Source organism: Anthonomus grandis, chromosome 13 (assembly GCF_022605725.1).
Source record: "Anthonomus grandis grandis chromosome 13, icAntGran1.3, whole genome shotgun sequence".
NCBI lineage: Eukaryota > Metazoa > Arthropoda > Insecta > Coleoptera > Curculionidae > Anthonomus > Anthonomus grandis.
Genome location: NC_065558.1, coordinates 1,628,559 through 1,648,194, shown reverse-complemented (window position 1 = coordinate 1,648,194; position 19,636 = coordinate 1,628,559). Strand labels below are relative to the sequence as shown.

The 19,636-nt window shown below is 31.9% G+C and overlaps 2 protein-coding genes across 2 annotated transcripts in view; one reads left to right on the top strand and one right to left on the bottom strand.

The window, feature by feature from the left end:
• Positions 1-49: 49 nt before the first annotated feature.
• On the bottom strand, positions 50-6,144 carry LOC126743767 (uncharacterized). Its single transcript, XM_050450985.1, has 6 exons — positions 5,962-6,144; positions 5,793-5,904; positions 5,524-5,736; positions 544-649; positions 292-489; positions 50-234 (listed from the first exon to the last, which is right to left on the bottom strand). The coding sequence occupies exons 1-6, from the start codon at positions 6,056-6,058 to the stop codon at positions 88-90; spliced, it is 873 nt and encodes a 290-aa protein (XP_050306942.1). The 5' UTR covers positions 6,059-6,144; the 3' UTR covers positions 50-87.
• A 707-nt stretch (positions 6,145-6,851) lies between these two features.
• LOC126743916 (ATP-binding cassette sub-family C member 4-like) overlaps positions 6,852-19,636 on the top strand; it is a 34,195-nt gene continuing 21,410 nt past the window's right edge. Inside the window, exons 1-4 of the mRNA XM_050451193.1 lie at positions 6,852-6,997; positions 18,188-18,436; positions 18,486-18,687; positions 18,750-18,975. Of these exons, the coding sequence (XP_050307150.1) occupies positions 6,924-6,997; positions 18,188-18,436; positions 18,486-18,687; positions 18,750-18,975 (751 nt within the window). The 5' untranslated portion in view covers positions 6,852-6,923. The remainder of the gene's footprint in view (positions 6,998-18,187; positions 18,437-18,485; positions 18,688-18,749; positions 18,976-19,636) is intronic.

The window sequence follows — 19,636 nt, the reverse complement described above, 5'->3', positions numbered from 1 at the left end:
GAAATAATATCCGACTTATTAACCTTATTATAAAAAAAAAACTATAATATATGTACATAAAATTTAATTAAAAAATGCTCCTAACAATTAAATTTCTAATCGACCTTCAAGAAACACCACGAGTTCCTCTAGGGCAGATACAACGAAATTTTTCAAGTCTTCCTCGTTGAAATTCGTCGGGTCACTTTGAAAAGCAGCGTTTACCAATGTGGATTGAGAATGTAAACATATGCTCTAAAATTAAATTGAACGTAGATAACTAAATTCAGATGTTCCATTATGAACTCTTACCATACAATCATTAACTAAATTCTTCCAAAAATCTGTGAGGTTTCCATTAATGGCTGACTGTACAACACTAGAAAGTGCACAAGTAATACACTTTTCCTCGATATAGTAAAGCACTAAACCGGCGTCGACCAGTAACGATAGCGCATTAGAAACAGTCGAGCTGAAATCTGGATTATTGAAGATCTGAGTGAATTTCACCTAAATTAATTGAAAATGTTAAAACACTCAATCGGTTATGGTGAAGTAACTTACTTTAGCTAAGAAGAACGGTTTAAGTTGAAGATTTTCCAGGAATATTCCCGTTTTATTCCAGGATACGTTGGCGCCTATTTTTAATTTTAATTTGTTCATGGCCAGGCTAAAATTTTATTTTAGATTTCTCTTTATATATATATATATATATTTTTTAAAATTTCTGTTCTGGTTATGTATGTAGCATATGTTGTTAAATAAATATGCAGGGTATTTCTTAAAGATGTGCTAATATTTATGGGGGTGATTCCTGGACCCATTTTAAGAAAAAAAGTTCCTATGAACATATGTCCTTAACGTCTTAACTTTTAGGATACAGGGTGTTAAAGTTTAAAAAATAATCAGTTTTTTAATAATAATTTGAACATGATGTACAAAAGGAAATATTTTCTTTGCCAGTTTTTTTGTATTAATTTATTTATCCTTAATTATTCCTCTCAAATTTTGTAAATTTTATTATATTATTATATTAGGTTAAAAATAATTAAATTTTTTCTTAATATTAAAATAAATGTTATCTAAAGTATGTTTTGCTACTGAAACTTTAATAGTCACACAGTTAAATTAATATTTTTATGCATTTTTCAGCTATTCACAATAACTTTTTTATTTTCTTCGGTTTTTCCTTTCTAGGGCAATTTACATATTTTAAATTTTTTTTTAGGCAGTTTAAGTTAATTCTTGGGCTATGTTTAAATTCTCCTTTTTTATTCCAATTTTGAAGTATTTTTTACATGTTCATATTTATTTTTTTTACATTATTATTAATATTATATGTATTTTTATTTTTAGTAATTTTTGGGGAAATTTGTTGTTTTTGTATGTAGCTATTTATGCTAAATAAAGATTATTATTATTAATCTTATTTATTTCAAATAGTACATTTTTAAGAAACTGTTTTTTTTTATTTATTTTATGAATTATTAAAAAACAATTGTATTTTATTTATATAAAAAATATGGGAAAAATAGAGGTGGTTTAAATTATGCTGTGTTTTACATATTCAATTTTTTTGTTTAATTAAGTCTTTTTTTATTTCCATGCATAGGGACTATTATGGATGTTTTTAAATTTTTTTTTTCTTTATCATTTAATTTTTTTTCCAATTTTCTTCCATAGGTCCCAGTTATTCCAGTTTCCTGGCATATGCAAAATGTTTTCTTTTTTTAGGTTTTTAATCCAATTTAATAATTTTTTTTTAATAAGCTAATTTATGTATTTCCAGATTTTTTCCAAGTATTTCAACTAATTTCTTAATCCCCAGTTACCTAAAATAATTTTGAACGTTTTTTATCCCTTTTGTCAATTTTAATGAACTATTACAATTCCAGAACATCATTTGCGTATATTTGTGAACGATTTTTTTAAATATTAATTATTCAGTTATTTTTACAACTTTTTCATAGTTTTTTTTTCAGGGTTTAATAAAAAATTATCAATTTTTTTTTTACATAGTTAATGTTAATTCTGGGACTATTCAGATAGTTTCTTCTTAAAAATTTTCAAGCAGTTAAATAATTTTTTTGGTATCTTTGTGCCTATACAGGGTGTCCCGTAATTAATTGGACATATGTTAATGTAGGATACCTGACATGAAAATAAACCGTTGGAGCTCAATATCGCTTAGCAAAATGCTATTGGTTTTCGTTTTACAGGGTGTTAAAACTAATTTTTTACCAAACATTTATTAAAATATTAACCTAAAATTTGGCGTACTCTTATTATTTGGGATGAGGAACACGAATATGATATCTATTTTGCCATTGCCACTACATGGCGCCACATACAACAACGTTGAGTGATTAAAATGATCATAACTTTTTTGACCTACCTGTACGCACATTTGCGAGTGAAAATAATAAAACAGCATTTAATTCTAGTCAAAAAAGGCATACTTCTTTGATCTCCAAAAAGTAGACCGTTTTCGAAATAAACGCATTTTGTTATTAGGTTGCCTATGAACACTCAATCTAAAATTTAATTAACAACGATAAAATTAGAAAAGGCTGTTGATTATAATAATTGTTCAAAATGTTCACCATCCACTAGGACACATTGTCTAATTCTATTATTTAAATTTTGCCTGACTCCAAACAATGATTCTTCTTGGGCCCTGATCGTATTGGCTCCTTCCACAATCTTTTGCCATAATTTCTGACGGTTATTTATTTTAATTTTATACACAAGTGATTTCAAGTAGCCCCAGAAATAAAAGTCTATAAGGGATTAAGATCGGGACTACGCGCAGGACAGGGATATTCACTACCTCTACCAATCCATTTATGAGGATAAATTTTGTCCAAGTAATTTCTGACTTGCAGTGAATAATGTGCCGGTGCACCATCGTGCATATACCAACTGTCTTAAATTTAGAGGCATATCTTCTAGAAGAATGGGTAGATCATTCCTCAAGAAATTTAAGTAACGTTCTCCATTAAGCTTAGCTGGCAATTCCAACGGTCCCACAATACAATCCCCAAAGATACCACACCAAATATTTAATGAAGACTCATGTTAAAAATGGTGTTCTTGAAAAGCATGAAGATTTTCCATCGAATAGATATGATTGTTACGCCAATTAAAAATACCTCTCCTTGTGAACGTGGCTTCATCCGTAAATAAAGTTTTATTACAAAAAAATGGAGCATTCAATTGGCGCTCTCTTAAAAATTGACTGAATTGGAGTCTTGCAGGAAAGTCTTGAGGAAGAAGATTTTGCGAAACTATAGCGAAATGATATGGATCCAGTTTTTCTTAATTTTGGACACCGAAGATTTCCTTACACCAGTGGCTGCCTCAACACGAACCAAAATTTCATCGTCGATATCTGCTCCAATTATCCTTGGTTTTACTGCATTTACGTTTTTTGAACGAAATGAGCCCGTTTCGCCTAATCTATCGTACAACGCTTTAAATGTTTGATGATTTGGCTGCCTTCTATCCGGATACAGATCTAAATAACGCTGCGCTGCTCTTCGACTACGAACATTTTCTTGAGCATATACACATCCCATATCCCGCATCTAGAAAAGCATTAGAAAAATCATTGTGACGCGGCATTTTTTAAGCGAAAATAACACAACAAGAACACGAGCTTTAAGCCGGCCCCAGACGATGTGTGTATTCGGCGAATTTACCTTCGTACTGCGGCTTCGGCTACCCTCCCACACGCTGTGGCATTCGGGACACAGAATAAACGATCTCTTTCTTCACAGAATAAACGAGATCGTTTATTCTGTGATTCGGGATATATTCCACATCGCATCTTTATTGGCAAACGTTCGCCACATGGCCTCATTTATAAAACAGTAGCGGAGAGGAGTTGTAGTGGTTTTTTTAAATAAAAATATGGATAGTGACGATGAGCAAGCGGCCCTATATGGTTATTTTAGGAAGCATTTTGCATTTTTTCAAATGCAAACCAGTTTGGTTTAAAAATGTCATTTGTGCCAGCACCAGGTTTGTTGCTTGCTTTAACTTTGTTAAGCAGGATTCTAAATACAGACATTAAAGAATCTTTCTTCTTTTTTAGATCTGCGATACTTATTTGGTCCCTCTTTGAAAAAGATGAATGTATTTGCACCCAGCCCAACTTTGTTCCTATTTTTGTGGTCTGGGTATTTTGGGTCCCATATTATGGGATATAATTCGTACAGATCCAAGAATTCAATCACCAAATCATTAGACCATTTCATAATAAGTTAAATAAATAACACCAATAAATATTAAAAATAATATAAATTTTAATTTTCAAGTAAACTTAAAAAGGCAACTCACCAAACATATTATACAAAAACACCCGCTGCTAAGCTTGTCGCGACTCTGACTGAAGACAAAATAGGCAAATAATGGTGCGTAGCTAAGCACACCGTCTGGGAGCTAACGCGAATGAGCGCGACCTCCTTTGATGCGTGCCCTAAAACCGACAGCAGTTCGGATAGCGGCCGATACACGCACTTGAGCTCCCACACGCTCCGCGAAATACCGCGAATGCCGAACCACAAAATATACCCCCTATATATGGGGGTATATTTTGTGTGCCGAACGTTCGCCACATACACACATCATCTGGGGCCGGCTTAAGCCAAATTAAAGACTGACTTATTAACACTTCACCTTGACAGGTCGTAGCTATGATGTGTTCATCCTAGGCGAAGCCTACTTTGTAAAACTCCGATAATAAATTGTTCATAGGCAACCTCATACAAAAATGCGTTTATTTCGAAAACGGTCTACTTTTTGGAGATCAAAGAAGTATTCCTTTTTTGACTAGAATTAAATGCTGTTTTACTATTTTCCCTCGCAAATGTGCGTACAGGTAGGTCAAAAAAGTTATGATCATTTTAATCACTCAATGTTGTTGTATGTGGCGCCATCTAGTGGTAATGGGAAAATAGATATCATATTCGTGTTTCTCATCCCAAATAATAAGAGTACGCCAAATTTTAGGTTAACCTGTTTGGTGGATTCCAAAATATTTCAATAAATGTTTGGTAAAAAATTAGTTTTAACACCCGTAGAACGAACACCAATAACATTTTGCTAAGCGATATTGAGCTCAAACGGTTTATTTTCATGTCAGGTATCGTACATTAACCTATGTCCAATTAATTACGGGACACCCTGTATATTATGTTTTTTTTTTAATTATTAACGTTCAATTTTTAATTAGGTAGTGTCTCATCAGATCATTCTAAATTTAAATATTTCGTGTTAATTTGAAAATGTCACTATTTGCATTACATCTTTAAATTTTAATACAAATATAAAAATATTTCTTAATTCTTAAACAGAAATCCTATTAATTTTTTTTTATTTCAAAGAACTCAATTTGATCAAAACTCTTTTTGTCTTTTAACAATTATTTAATTTTACAAATTTCGTCCTTAATTTTTGAATTAATTACTATGCAAGAAAAAAGACGCAACATAAAATACAACCCTAAAATAAACTAAAAATTAAAAAAAAAATCAAATTTACCTAGTAGCACCATTGGTTCCATACAAAGGGATTTGATTCGCAATACCAACGTCAGCAGTATAATTTTGAACATCAAAACCAATTCCATCGGATACTGTGGGTGTTAAACTAAATGAAATGTTGCTATTGCTTAGGTCCGATTTAAACTCCACAGGCAAACTAAGACTTTCTAAGCCAAAAAACGTTGCATCGTCGCAGTACAAAGTACCTGCACTAAAAAGTTATTTATAAAAATCCATCCATGTTCTTTAAATTAAAAATAAACTTACACAATTGTTGCTACAGTCACATTAACAGTCGTTGGCTCATTCACTAACGTGATGTTCCCGGTTTCAGTCAGGACTTTCTCAATGGATCTTACGGCAATTTGCACCAAACTTTCTAAAATAAAAATTGAAAAATTTATTCGGCACTGAAAATCAATAAAAATTTATTTACCCAAAATTTCATCCCAAATATTATTCTCGATTACACCTAAATCACCTTTGACCACAGTTATAAGGCATAAAAGAGCTAAAACACTTTTTATAATCATTGTGCCACAAGAAATAAACCGAATTTACACATAACGCAACGAGAGACGCTCGAGTGGTATCGAAGGGTCAATTTTTCCGATAAAATAATAGGAATAATAATAATGCTTTATTCAGGTGCTGTTTTATCAGGTCGTTATCTGGCAATTTGAAGTGTTTTTTTATTGCTAAGTGCACGCTATTTATTACCCATTTATAGTTATTAATTTTGTACTGATGTTAAAGCTAAAATTTCATTTCTTTTAAAAGCATTTTTTTGTCATCATAAATACGTCAAAAAAAATTCAAATTAAATGGGGTGAACGTAAAGAAAAAACCATTTTCTTTTCTGAAGGTGACGTGCTTGATCCAAAAATAGGTTTTATATGTTTGTTTTATTAAAAGGGATCAAGAAAACAGGGATATATAGGAAGTCGTGGTATTAAGCAAAAGGCATCTATAGTACAAAGATTTTACTTCAAACTAGTATAGTGTACTTTTAATTGTACTAAAAAAATTATATAGTAAATATTCTTGTAAAGATTTAATTAATTAAACCCTCGACTATTAGGCTTATCATTTCAATATACAACTATAATAAAACTTCTGATTAAAATTTCAAAAGAAAATCCTCGAATTTTTTCTATTTGTTTAAGACTTCCAGGCCGATTATATTTTGTTTAAGCTCAGGCACGTACCTTATAATTTTTTTTTCTAAGGAACAATTGATGACATGTTATATTAATTAATCCTTGATTCGTATCTGTTAAAACAGTAAACATTAAATAAAAGTGTGTGTCGTATAAAACACACAAGAGATAAAAACGCCGACGGTTTTCTTCTGTGAAAACTGTGTTAAGTTTCGTAATATATATTGAGTTAATTAAGATGGACGGTGCTTTTAAATTGAAACGTGATAGTCCCTGGACTAAGGCTAATGTTGTTTCTAAGTTGTTTTTTACGTAAGTAAACGGTTTTTTTTTAATTAAATCAGAGACAAAATGTAATGTTTCTTAATTGGTTTAGGTTCTGGAATTTTACCTGTATTTACTAATATTTGAATTTTTAAATCGAGTTTTTTTCGTCATCAAAATTCGATTTTTTTTAAATTTACTTTTAATTCTCCTGATGTTTATATTAAACGGGTCTGAATTTTTAATTTTTGTTTTTATTAATTTATTTATCCCTAATTATACCTCTCAAATTTTGTAAATTTTATTATATTGAATTAAAAATAATTTAATTTTTCTTTAATATTAAAATAAGTGTTATTTAAAATTGTATTTTGCTACTGAAACTTTAACAGTTTTTTTGTTCACCTTTTGTCACACGGTTGAATGAATATTTTTATGCATTTTTTAGCCATTTACAATACCTTTCTTATTTCGTATTTTTGCGTATTTTTGAAGATGATTATTTTAAATATTTAAGATTTTTTTAGGCAGTTTAAGTTAATTCTTGGGCTATGGTTAAATTCTGTTTTTTTATTTTAATTTTGAAGTATTTTTTACATTTTCATGTTTATTTTTATTTATTTCGATTATTACGATTTTAAGAAACTGTTCGTTTTTTTATTTTATAAATTATTATAAAAACAATTTAATTTCCATGCATAGGGACTATTTGATGGATGTTTTTCACATTTTTTTTCTTATCATTTTATTTTTTTTCTAATTTTCTTCCATAATGCCCAGTTATTCCAGGCAAATGCAAAATGTTTCCTTTTTTTAGGTTTTTAATCCAATTTAATTATTTTTTTTTTAATAAGCCAATTTTTGTATTTCCACAATTTTTCCAAGTATTTCAACTAATTTCCTGTTCCCCAGTTAACTAAACTAATTTTGAACGTTTTTTATCAACTAAAGATCTCTTTTTTTTAATTTCAAATAAATATAAATACAAATACAAACCGTTTATTTGTCAAAATAAGAAAAAAAAAAATACATTTTATGAAAAAAAAAGTATGACAAAAAGGACAGTTTATCGATTATCACAAAAACCGCTTCACATGCTCCTTATATTAAAAAAAGCATACGTGAACTATCCTGTACATAACAAACAAAACAGCTAAATATTTCTAAATAATTCCATATAAAAACTAAACTAAAAAGAATCAATGAATGGCAGATGCAAGCACTATCATTAGTATTTAGTTTATGAAAGAATTTAAAACGACTACAAGAAATATAATGTTAAGTTTGAAGAAATTTTCGTCCATTTTGAAGAAAAAATGTAATTTTTCCATTTTTATAAGGTATTCAAATACAGACAAAAATAATGTAATATCTAAACAATTTAGATAATATATAAAGACACTGGAGCATTTAAGTACATATTATCACTAAAGCATCTCAGAAATAAAAATATATTAATTTTTTATTTTTTTATTGGCACTGAATAATGTTTAATTTGTAAGATATCAAAGGCGCGCGTGTTTTACAGTTAAATTAAACCCAACTTTTTCAAGAAACTGGTGTGCGCAATGAAAATCGGTCATCTATTCCAGTATAATATATTTTTTTCTAAAATAAAGTCAAATTTACTGAAAATGTCGCCATTGCTTTTTATTTTGGCGTTGTCTTATTTTTACCCTGGCTGTATCATATTTAAAACTAAATGGCAAAATTTTAATACTTCAATATGTATCTGAAATGCCAAAAGCCGGCGAACAGGCCGAACTATATAACCACCTAAAAGTCTAAAAGGACTTTGCTAAAGGGTTGTAAACAGCTAGGCGTAAAAGCTTTCAGGTTCTACACAGGTTACTTTTAGGCATCTTCAGGTTCGATAAAGGTTATTTCTATTAGCTATATAGGTTCTGTGATATGCGATCTGGTTTCAAATTGGCCAGGGCCCATTGGCAACGACAACCTCTTTAGGGCTGGGCCTTTTTTTACTACAGGAGGTTATGCGGGCTAATAAATAACGTTGTTTGTACTTAATGGCATAATCAATAATTTTTCTTAAACAGGTTCTAGGAGTTATTTATAACCTTGTTAGAACCTAAATTGTTACTTGGGAACTAAAGTGTCACACAACAAATACTTTTTCCTAGAGGGAATATATTTTTTTAGCTTATTTATATAGATTTTTAAGACGCAAATAGGCAGCTTTTAATTTTATTTTGATGAGGCTCAAAAGTAATGGTATTATCTATAATAATACCGAGATTTCTTGCTTGGTTAACAACTGGAATTTTATTACCTGAAATGCTAATATCTAAATTATGTTCAACATCTCTTCTGATGTTTTCACTTCCTAGCACTATAACTTGCGTTTTCGCGGAATTTAATTTAAGATTGTGATCTATTGCGAAGGTTTCAATGCTTTTTATATCGGATATGAGGGAGTTTTGTGTCGTTTCAATATTTTCCTTATTTATCGGTATATAAATTTGCGAATCGTCAGCATATTGTTGCAAAGTGGCATGTTTGACTACCTTATACATATCCGCAACATAAATTGAGAATAATAAAGGTGAAATGACTGAGCCTTGTGGCACCCCGCAAGAGATTGCCTGAAACTCTGAGTACCTCGTGATGCCCGTCCCTCCAGGGATGGCCACTTGACACTCTCGACTGTTAAAATAATTTTTAAAAAATTATACAGTGTTCGCCAAAATAGTGCAATTTCGCTAGTAATAAGTGTTAATTTACCGTGTCAAAGGCCTTACTAAAGTCGAGTAGAGCCATGCAGGTGCCAGATTTCTATTCCTCACTGGAGCGAACATCATTTAATATTTTTATAAGACAAGGACTTGTGCTGTACGCCGAGCGAAATCCTGACTGGCATTCTGGAAGAATTTTATGGACTTCTGCGAAATGACCAAGCTCAATGGAAATGTGTTTTTCAATAATTTTCGACATAGCAGGTAAAATACTGATTGGTATGAGATCCTTTAGTTCTAGGGGATTTGACACTTTTGAAATTGGTTTGATTATGGCTTTTTTCCAAATTCTGGGATATGTGTCATTAACAATACATGAATTTAAAATATTTAGCAACGGATTTAAGCAAAAACGCAAACAAAACTTTACATCTTTCATTGATCATCCGTACCAGTTGCGTTAGACTTTAAGTTAAAAATAATTTTTCTTAAGGGATCAGAGTCTAAGAGAGGAATGCTAAAGATCTCATTAGTAAATCTACTATTTTTGTAAAAATTTAGTAGCTCTAATGATGTAAAGTCAGCCATATTGGAGTGGCTCAAAAAGAAATCATGAATGAGGGAAGCATTATTTAAAGTTTCTGGCAGTTCAAATAGATGGTTTTTATCACGTGTTAGTTTTAGCTTGCCAGCAGTTACCCAAAATTCTTTTCCTCTTTGATGCGCTACATGCTTAAAGAATGCAATTTTTTCTCTGATAATTGCATGCTTAGTGTATAGTTTCTTAGTTGCCTGTAATACTGTAAGTGCGCTTCTGATTTTGATTTTTGGTATTTTTTGAGAGCCTTGTCTCTTAGTCTAATCATAGTTTTTATATTGTGAGTAATCCACGGATTAAATGGCTTTTCAACTAGGAGTTTATATTTAAGTGGTGCATATTTATTCAAGTGATTTAAGATCTTGCTATTAAATATATTTACTTTATCGTCAACTTGGACGCTATTGTACAAGTCAGAATCCATCGGCAATAAAATCAGTCTATTTATATTATTATAGTCTTTAAATAATACCCCTTTCTTGGGGCCAACTATTTTAGGGTTTTGGAACAGGCAATATAATATATTGCCTTATGAGACTGTGGTCTGTTAAAGATTCAGATACTGCTTCGGACTTGGAGTGAACAGATAACAAGTTCTAGGTGGCAATAATCATATCGAGAAGGATAGACGTATTTAAGTTAGTCCTGGTAGGCTCCAAGATTCGCTGGGAGAGGTTAAAAATGTCCATTAATGACATGTGGAGACTGCGATAAAAAATTAATGTTCAGGTCACCAACAGGTATTATATTATCAAATTGTATAACTATCCCTGTGAAAATGTCTTCCAAATTGTCTAGGAAAATTGAAATATTTCCTGCAGGTGGGCGGTATATGTTTAACAATAGAAATGTTTCATTTTTTATTTTGTACGTTATACCCATAACTTCAAAGTCTATGTAGCTAGAATTTAAAGAGTAATTAGAAAAAACTAAACCTTTTTTTACATAAAGACCACGACCTCCACCTCTTGTCCCCTTATCTTTTCTTAAAAACCTATACTCGGGTATGTTAAATAAGCTGCTATCCAAATCCGCATTTAACCAGATTTCCGAGATACAAAATATATCGTAAGGGTGCTGCAACAAGTTGTAGGTAAATTCCTCAAAACCCGAGCTCAGTGACCGAACGTTAAGATGTCCAAGTAGTGTCGGGTCGGAACCTGTAGGGCCTCTCAAGACACCGACTTCAGCGTCTTGTGTTGTAATGTTTCAATGAAGCATTATAATTCCAGAACATCATTTGCGTATATTCGTGAACAATTTTTTAAAATATTAAATACTTAGTTATTTTTAAAATTTTTTAATATTTTTTTCTCAGGGTTTAAGTGAAAATTACCAATTTTTTTTACTTAGTTAAAATTAATTCTTGGACTATTCAAACAGTTTCTTCTTAAAAATCTTCAGGCAGTTAAATTAGTTGTTTTAATATGTTCAGTTGTTTTTTTTTTTTTTTTTAAATAATTCAGAGACAAAATATAATGTTCCTTAACTGGTTTTGTTGTATTTCTTTCCAAGAGACTTTAAATATAATTTCGAAGTTTCTTATGTCTTTTTGTTTTAATTTTTCTTTTCTGCCAAGTTTACTGCTCTCTAAAACTCCATATATTGCCTTTACAGCTTCTTCTTTTCAATGATCTTCAAGTAAAAACCTTGTATAATTATTAAAAATATTTTAAGGAAAATTGTCGATATATTTTGTATTAAATATTAACCAAAAAAAGAATTGTAAAGGTATTAGCCACGCTGCCATAAACGCACGACATCTCTGGAGATTCATGAAAGGTTAGCGAACGCCCGCATCGCCGCTAGGTGGTCAGTTGACAGTGGAATTTTGGCGCGATATTTAAATCAGACATAAATATTAGTAACTAAATAGGGTATAAACTATAACGAAATTAATTTACTTTTAATTCTCATAATGTTTATATTAAACGAGTTTGAATTTCAAATTTTTTGACTAGATCTGATTTTCTTTTATTAATTTATTTATCCTTAATTATTCCTCTCAAATTTTGTAAATTTTATTATATTAGATTAAAAATGATTTAATTTTTCCTTAAGACGTTCGCTGCCAGTGACGCATCATATGTTGCGTCATGGCCTTCTGCCACCAAAAGCCGATGACGAGACATTTGCGTCCAGTGCAATTATAATTTTAAATAGACAATAATATTCCGGCTCTTGAGGTAGACTGTTGCACTCACGTCGGCAATTTTGGCACGTTTTTTACATTGTCGGTTTTGGGAATTTTTGTCAAGTTAGAGTGTTATGGATAACGAAATTCCGAGGCCTTCAGGCCCGAAAATATCTCGTAGTGATTGGGAAAGAAGATGATGAACTGCTGCAGTACACTAACGATTCAGAAAGTGAGGAAGAACCATTCATGTATAGTGGCAGTGAATATGAGCCTTCCAGTAGTGACGAAAATTCAGGGCCGGACGAGGAAAATTTTCAACTGCCTGCCTCTCCTGCTCCAGTACAAAGCGTCGATAATTTGCCGACTATTGGTTGGACTGACACACTTTGCTTGAAAAAAAATCCATTCTCAGGTAATTCTGGCCTACAAGTAGATGTATTAGACATCTACTTGATATGGATTTTTTAATTTATTATTTACGGACGAACTTTTCCTACATATCGTAGACGAAACGAATCGATATGCGGAAGAACTTTTGCCAAGTGAGAAAACTAGTGAAAAATCCCGAATTACGACTTGGAAACCACTTACGGTTTGCAAACTCAAAATTTTCTTTGCGTTGCTGCTTCATATGGGTCACATCCAAATAAAGAGAACCCAGGACTATTGGAAGACAGATCAGCTTTACAACTTGCCTTTTTTTCACACTATATGAGCCGAAATAGATTTTTGATCATAATGCGTTGTTTGCATTTTTCAAAAAATCCCAACAGAGAAGAAGCTGAATTTGGGGATCGTTTGCATAAAATAAGATATATTCAAGATTTTCTAAATAACAAAATGGATGAAATTTATAACCCTGGTAAAAATTTATCCCGGGACGAGTCAATGGTGTCATGGCAAGGACGATTGCGGTTTCGCCAGTATATTAAAAACAAGAGACACAAGTATGGAATGAAATTATACATCCTGAGCGAACCCAACAGGCTAGTTTTGAATTAAAGTATACACTGGTGCAGAAGATGATATGTCAGGGAAAGGACATGCAACAAATGTTGTATTGGCATTGATGCAAAACTATTTAGACAAGGGGCATAGTGTATTTCTTGACAATTTTTACAATAGTTATACCCTTGCCAAAGAACTATTACAATGTAAGACTTTTGTCACTGGAACACTAAGAAATTTAAAAATGTTTACAATCGTAAATAAATTTAAAAAAATAAGTATTTGGTGTTTCTTATATTAGTTTTATTTTTTAGCATTTCTGTCTGTAAAATGGCTTTTTTAAACGTTTTTAAAAAAAAAATTCTTAGGTTTTTTTAGAGTGTTGTAAAAAAAAAATTTGGCAGCGAACGTGTTAATATTAAAATAAGTGTTATTTAAAATGTATTTTGCTACTGAAACTTTGACCAGTTTTTTTTGTTCATCTTTTGTCACACAGTTGAATTAATGTTTTTATGCATTTTTTAGCCATTTGCAATACCTTTCTTATTTTCTGCGGTTTTTCCTTATTAGGGCAATTTTTGCGCATTTTTAAAGATGATAATTTTAAATATTTAAAAATTTTTTAGGCAGTTTAAATTAATTCTTGGGCTATATTTAAATATAATAAAACGTGTTATTATACAATTGTTATACATACATATATTTGTTGTTATATAATTAAAATGTCAGCGTCAATAGAATTTCCTGATGCGGTCTCTACCGCTTTTTGTACTAATTTCCTTTTTTGAGGCACATTTAATAATAACATTTCCATTTTTCATATTATGCTCACATACATATGCTTTTCCAATGTTAATAATTAAACTTATGTGATCCATTAGGTCAAGTGCTATAAACATCAACATTTAAAAAAAATACTATCGCCAACATGATCCGATTTTAAACTATACATAATTTTTTTCATCTCTTCGGATGTAGGGCCCAAATTAAGTAAATTATTGCTATAAAATCTTTTGGTTTTATAATTGTTATCATTAACAAATTTTTTTGAATATCTTTTGAAAGTATGTCTTAAAAAGACCCGTTTTTTAAACCTACCTGTAATATTAAAATGATTATGGAGCTACTTGTATCCATTTACACTAGCTTCAGTTTTAAGTTTTTTTGTTAGGGCTATATTGTAACCACTTTTTATAAAGATTCCTGTTTTTTGAGACTTTTCAAGAAGAATTTAAGGCAGTTGAAATGCCTAGATTAGTATTCTGAAGAGTCTCAAATCCCTTCCAGGCAATTGAAGATGAAGCTAAATGAATTAAGAGCTCACTGTTTTAAGAGTTTTATAGAGGAATCTGATGCAGTAAGAGTGCCTGGAATAATCTGCTATTTGATAGACGAATATGAGGTAGTTGAAATACCTGAAATAGACTTTTCACTCCTCTTCCCAGTAAATTACAGATAAGCTAAATGAGCTAAAGATTTACTGTTTTGACGGTTCTAGAGGTAAATCTGAGGTAGTAGGAATGCCTGGACTATTCTTCCAAATACTCTTAATCCTTTTCCAGGCAATTGAATATGACCTGAGTAAGTCAAAGGTTTACTATTTTGTGACTTTAATATAGAAATTTGAAGCAATTAGAATGCCTGGACTAATCGTGTAAGTACGCTCAATTTTATTTCAGGCAATCAAAGATAAACTGAGTCAGTCAAAAACTTTGAGACTTTTGGACCGCATGGATTAGTATTCTGAGGAGTCTCGAATTTCTTTCGGGCAATTGATTGAAGATCAGCAAGGATTTAAGATTTTGAAAGTTCTACAGAGGAATCTGACATAGTTAGAATGCCCGGAAGTACTCTTACAGGAAATTAAAAATAAACGAAGTAAGATAAATCTGAGGCAGTTGAAATACCTGGAATAGACTTCTTACTCATCTTCCAAGCAAATTCAAAATTCAAATTCTTTTATCACATCAGGTCATCAATCAGGATATATCTAATATAGAAGTATTTTGTTAACATTTACGTAAATGAAATGAGAAGTCGTTAAAATTGTTACGCTGCCATATGCTGGCACATCGCACGACATCTCTGGAGACTCATGAAAGGTTAGCGAACGCCCGCTTCGCCGCTAAGTGGCCAGTTGACAGTTCAGTTCGGAATATTGGCGCGATATTTAAATCGGACATAATTAATAATAACTAAATAGGGTATAAATAAATATTTTTAGTAGTCGCAAGTGATCCAAAACCAGTTGACTTTTTGCGTGCATCGAGTGACAATTCACGCTTTAACAACACATAACGCTACATTTTAGTCGAGTGTGGGACGTGAGTTGGAAAATTGAATAGTGAATCTGACTAAAGTGTGGGAAAATGTCAAAAGTGGTGGATTTTAAAGTTGATGAGCTGAAAATGAAGCTGGGACAATAAAAGAGATACAACGGGAGATAAAGCTGACTTGCAAGCGATATCGGTCAAATATTGCAAGGTCTGCATGGACGCTTAATTGCTATAGAATTCCGTCAATTTGAAAGTGAAGTTGCAACAAAATTCTGCCACACTCACCAATTATAAGTAAACTTGGGAAAAAGCTAAAAGAGAATTATGCCAGGTATACAAGCGAATCCAAGAATATACAAGCGAATTCTCTTATTGGATCTCTTGGACAGGATCCAGGAAGTTCAACACTAAATAAGAAGTGAAGTTTGTACAACGAGAAGTTTGTACCAATACGAAATCTATGGGGATGATGATGATCCTTCAACCACCTCAGTTAGATAGTACTAAATCATGGAATATTTATCAGTGTCACTATCAAGCGGCTGCAAAAGCAAAGGTCGTACAAGAAGAAGGCAACTGCTCTTACTTAGCCTTAAAAGAAGATCTTGCAAAGAATTTCCCCAGAAAAACAATCTACGATCACTTACCTAGTGAGGTATTTTCTCAGATGGCCAGTTATATCTGGAACATGTCTACCATACGCATCTAAAAAATTAAATACCAAGGTTGTAGCTTCTATATCAGCCAAGATATGGCATTTTTAGACCTACGGGGAGGAATACCCGAAAAATTCCAAACTTTGGAGGTCGATATCTCAGCTTCTGTGATTACAATCGACAAAATTTAAACGGTTTTGTTTTAGTTTCATTCTTCTCAATCTAACGAGATCTTCTGCAAGGTTGTAGCTCTTATATTAGCCGAGATATGGCATTTTTAGAGCTTATTTTTGGGCTCAAAAGCGAAGTCGAAAAATTACATTTTCCGAATTTTCAAAGTGCTCTCATTCCCTTAGTTCTGTTCAAATCCTGTTATAACCCAGTCTACAGTGATGTAGATGATGGGAACAGGTCGATGGTATAGTTAGTTTAATTTCGAAAAAAAAAAAATTTTTGGTGAAAAATTCGATACGGGGGGGATACCCGAAAAATGAAAAATCCGAAACTTTGGAGGTCGATATCTCGACTTCTGTGGGTATTATCGGAAAAATTCTAACGGTTTTGACTTAAATATATTCCTCTGAATCCAACGAGATCATCCGCAAGGTCGTAGTTCACATATTAGCCGAGATATGGCATTTTTAGAGCCCATTTTTGGGTCTAAAAACGAGGTCGAAAATTGATATCTTCCGAATTTTCAAAGAGCTCTAATTCTCTTAGTTCTGCTCGAATCCTGTTATAACTTGGTGTTTTAGTGATGTAGGTGATGGGAGCAACTCGATGGTATAGTTAGTTTGATTTCGAAAAAAATTAATTTTTGGTGAAAAATTTGATACGGGAGGGTATACCCGAAAAGTGAAAAATCCCAAACTTTGGAGGTCGATATTTCGGCTTCTACGGGTTCTATCGGGAAAATTCCAACGACTTTTTCTTAGATTCGTCATTCTGGATTCAACGAGACGATCCGCGAGGTCGTACCTCTTATATTAGCTGAGATATCGCATTGTTAGAGCCCATTTTTGGGCTAAAAAACGTGGTCGAAGAATAACATTTTCCAAATTTTCAAAGTGCTCTTATTCCCTTAGTTCTGCTCGAAACTAAGGACGATCCAATTTTTTTTTCCTTTATTTAATGCTATAAACCTATTAACAATTTTATCTTTACTTAGAAAATTTCAAGTATCTTGAACTTGAGAAACGTTGATCAGTGTCAAATCACTGGAATTTCTACATGAAATTTCTGCATATTTCTAAGGTAATCTTTAATTCTTCTTAATGTTGAATATGACCTTTCGCCAGAGGCGTTGGTTGAAGGGAGACAGTGAATAAATTAGAATATATACAGCGTCTAAGTTTCACAAATCTTGCATAAATAATAAGACTAATAATAATAACAAAGTAACTTTTATTTCTACTGAAATATATAACATTAGTAGAGTATTGCAGCTTCGGATAGGTTTTCTTGTAGTACTATGACATATGAAAGGCAACATCATGGATTTATGATTTGTACTAAGATTAATAACAACGCTACCCTAATTTAGGGCAATATCAACGAGTGGACAACTCTGAACTGGCTTAGACCTGATAAATCCTACATTGCGCATTGTAGGGACCAGCCAGCGTTGCCAGATTTAAAAGATTTTCGTCCTTTTGAAAATGTCAAGCTTCAGTTTTTTGTAAGAAGAACCTCTGAACTCTCTGAATTTTTCGCAACCATGTAAAAAATTTAAAGAAAAAATCCGTTAATAATTTAAAAATGTTGATCGATTACTATTATACAAAGTGATACATAATAGTGAAGTATAAACAGCGTTTAATTTTTTTATTGATGCTATTTACAGTTTTCCAGGCAACGTTACAAAACAGTTTGCTTAACTGATTTCTCCACACCACAAAAAATTAAAAAATAATACTTGGATTATTTACAGTTGGACCATCCCACTTTTCTATAAAGGTAGCAAAAGAAAAATCCAAATGACTGACCTCTACAAGACTCTACCGTCAGACAGATCTGAACGTCTTGGAGACAAATTGGAATATTATTGGAATAAACAGTTGAAACGATCCAAGGAAAAGACTCTTTACAAGCCAAGTCTCTTGAAGGCCCTTGTGAAGACTTTCTTTTGGGACTATTCCGTTAGTGGCCTCATTTTTTTGGTATACCATATACTCATAAGGTAAATAAGAGTCTAGATCGAAATTTGTCAAGACAAACCTCCTTTTTAGATCACCTCAACCGTTAGTCCTAGCTTGGTTCGTTCAACAGTTTGAGTTGGACACCATAAACCAAAATTCCATGTATCTATGGGCTTCCGTATTAAACATGATGTCACTTTTTGGCATTTTTTTGATGCACCACGGTAATTATAGCGCTTTGGCTGTCGGAATGCGTGTCAGGGTCGCAGTTTCGTCATTGATATATCGTAAGGTAATCTTAATGTTGATTTATTAACTTCTATGCTTTCCTTGAACGTAACTGAACCATTTCAGATTATGAAATTGAATAAAGCCTCTCAAGGACAAACCGCAACGGGTCAGGTGATTAACATTTTGTCCAATGACGTGCAAAGATTCGATCAGGTGACCACTTTATTGCATTTTATATGGATCATTCCCATACAGGTCGCCTTAGTGACGTATTTGATGTGGAATATGGTCGGCGTTTATTGTTTGGTCGGTATAGGGGCCATGATTATTATTACTATACCGCTTCAAAGTAAGTTTATTTAGTATATACAGGGTGGGTTTTTAAGTGAAACATCTGGCAATCATGTAAAATGTTTTTATTTAATGGTTGCCAAATTTCCTTGAGTTCATGATTAACTTAAAAGTTTTGGCGCTATCTTACTCTTCTACAAGAGAAACGAAATTCCTTAATTGATTTGTAAATATGGGTTATGTAATTGTACTAAAAACTGACATGTTTCTTTTAAATTGTACTGAAATTGCAAATTGGTGCCGCTGCTTTAAGAAGTATTAAGTTGCAGTTGTACAAAAATTCTACTTAATAATTTGATACTTGCTGTCTAGCAAGTATTAAAATGCGGCATAGATACGTACCTACTATATATTACTCTGATCAAATTATAAGCCTTTCAGATTTTAACAGGTAATAAATTGTACTTAATTAATATTAAATTAATTATTTATATTTTGTGTATTGTACTTGAAAGTCAGCCACTAACTCTCTCTTCTACTAAAAGTTGCTGAAAACTTATAATTGCTCTAAAATCCCAAGCCCAAAGTACATTTTATTGTACTAAAATCTTGGACAATATTCACAAGTTAGTTTATTTTTATTGTACCTAAATAGTTTTTATTTTGTGTACTGCTAGTATTTAAATATTAAAATTAAAAACTTTTATTTGTACTAGTGT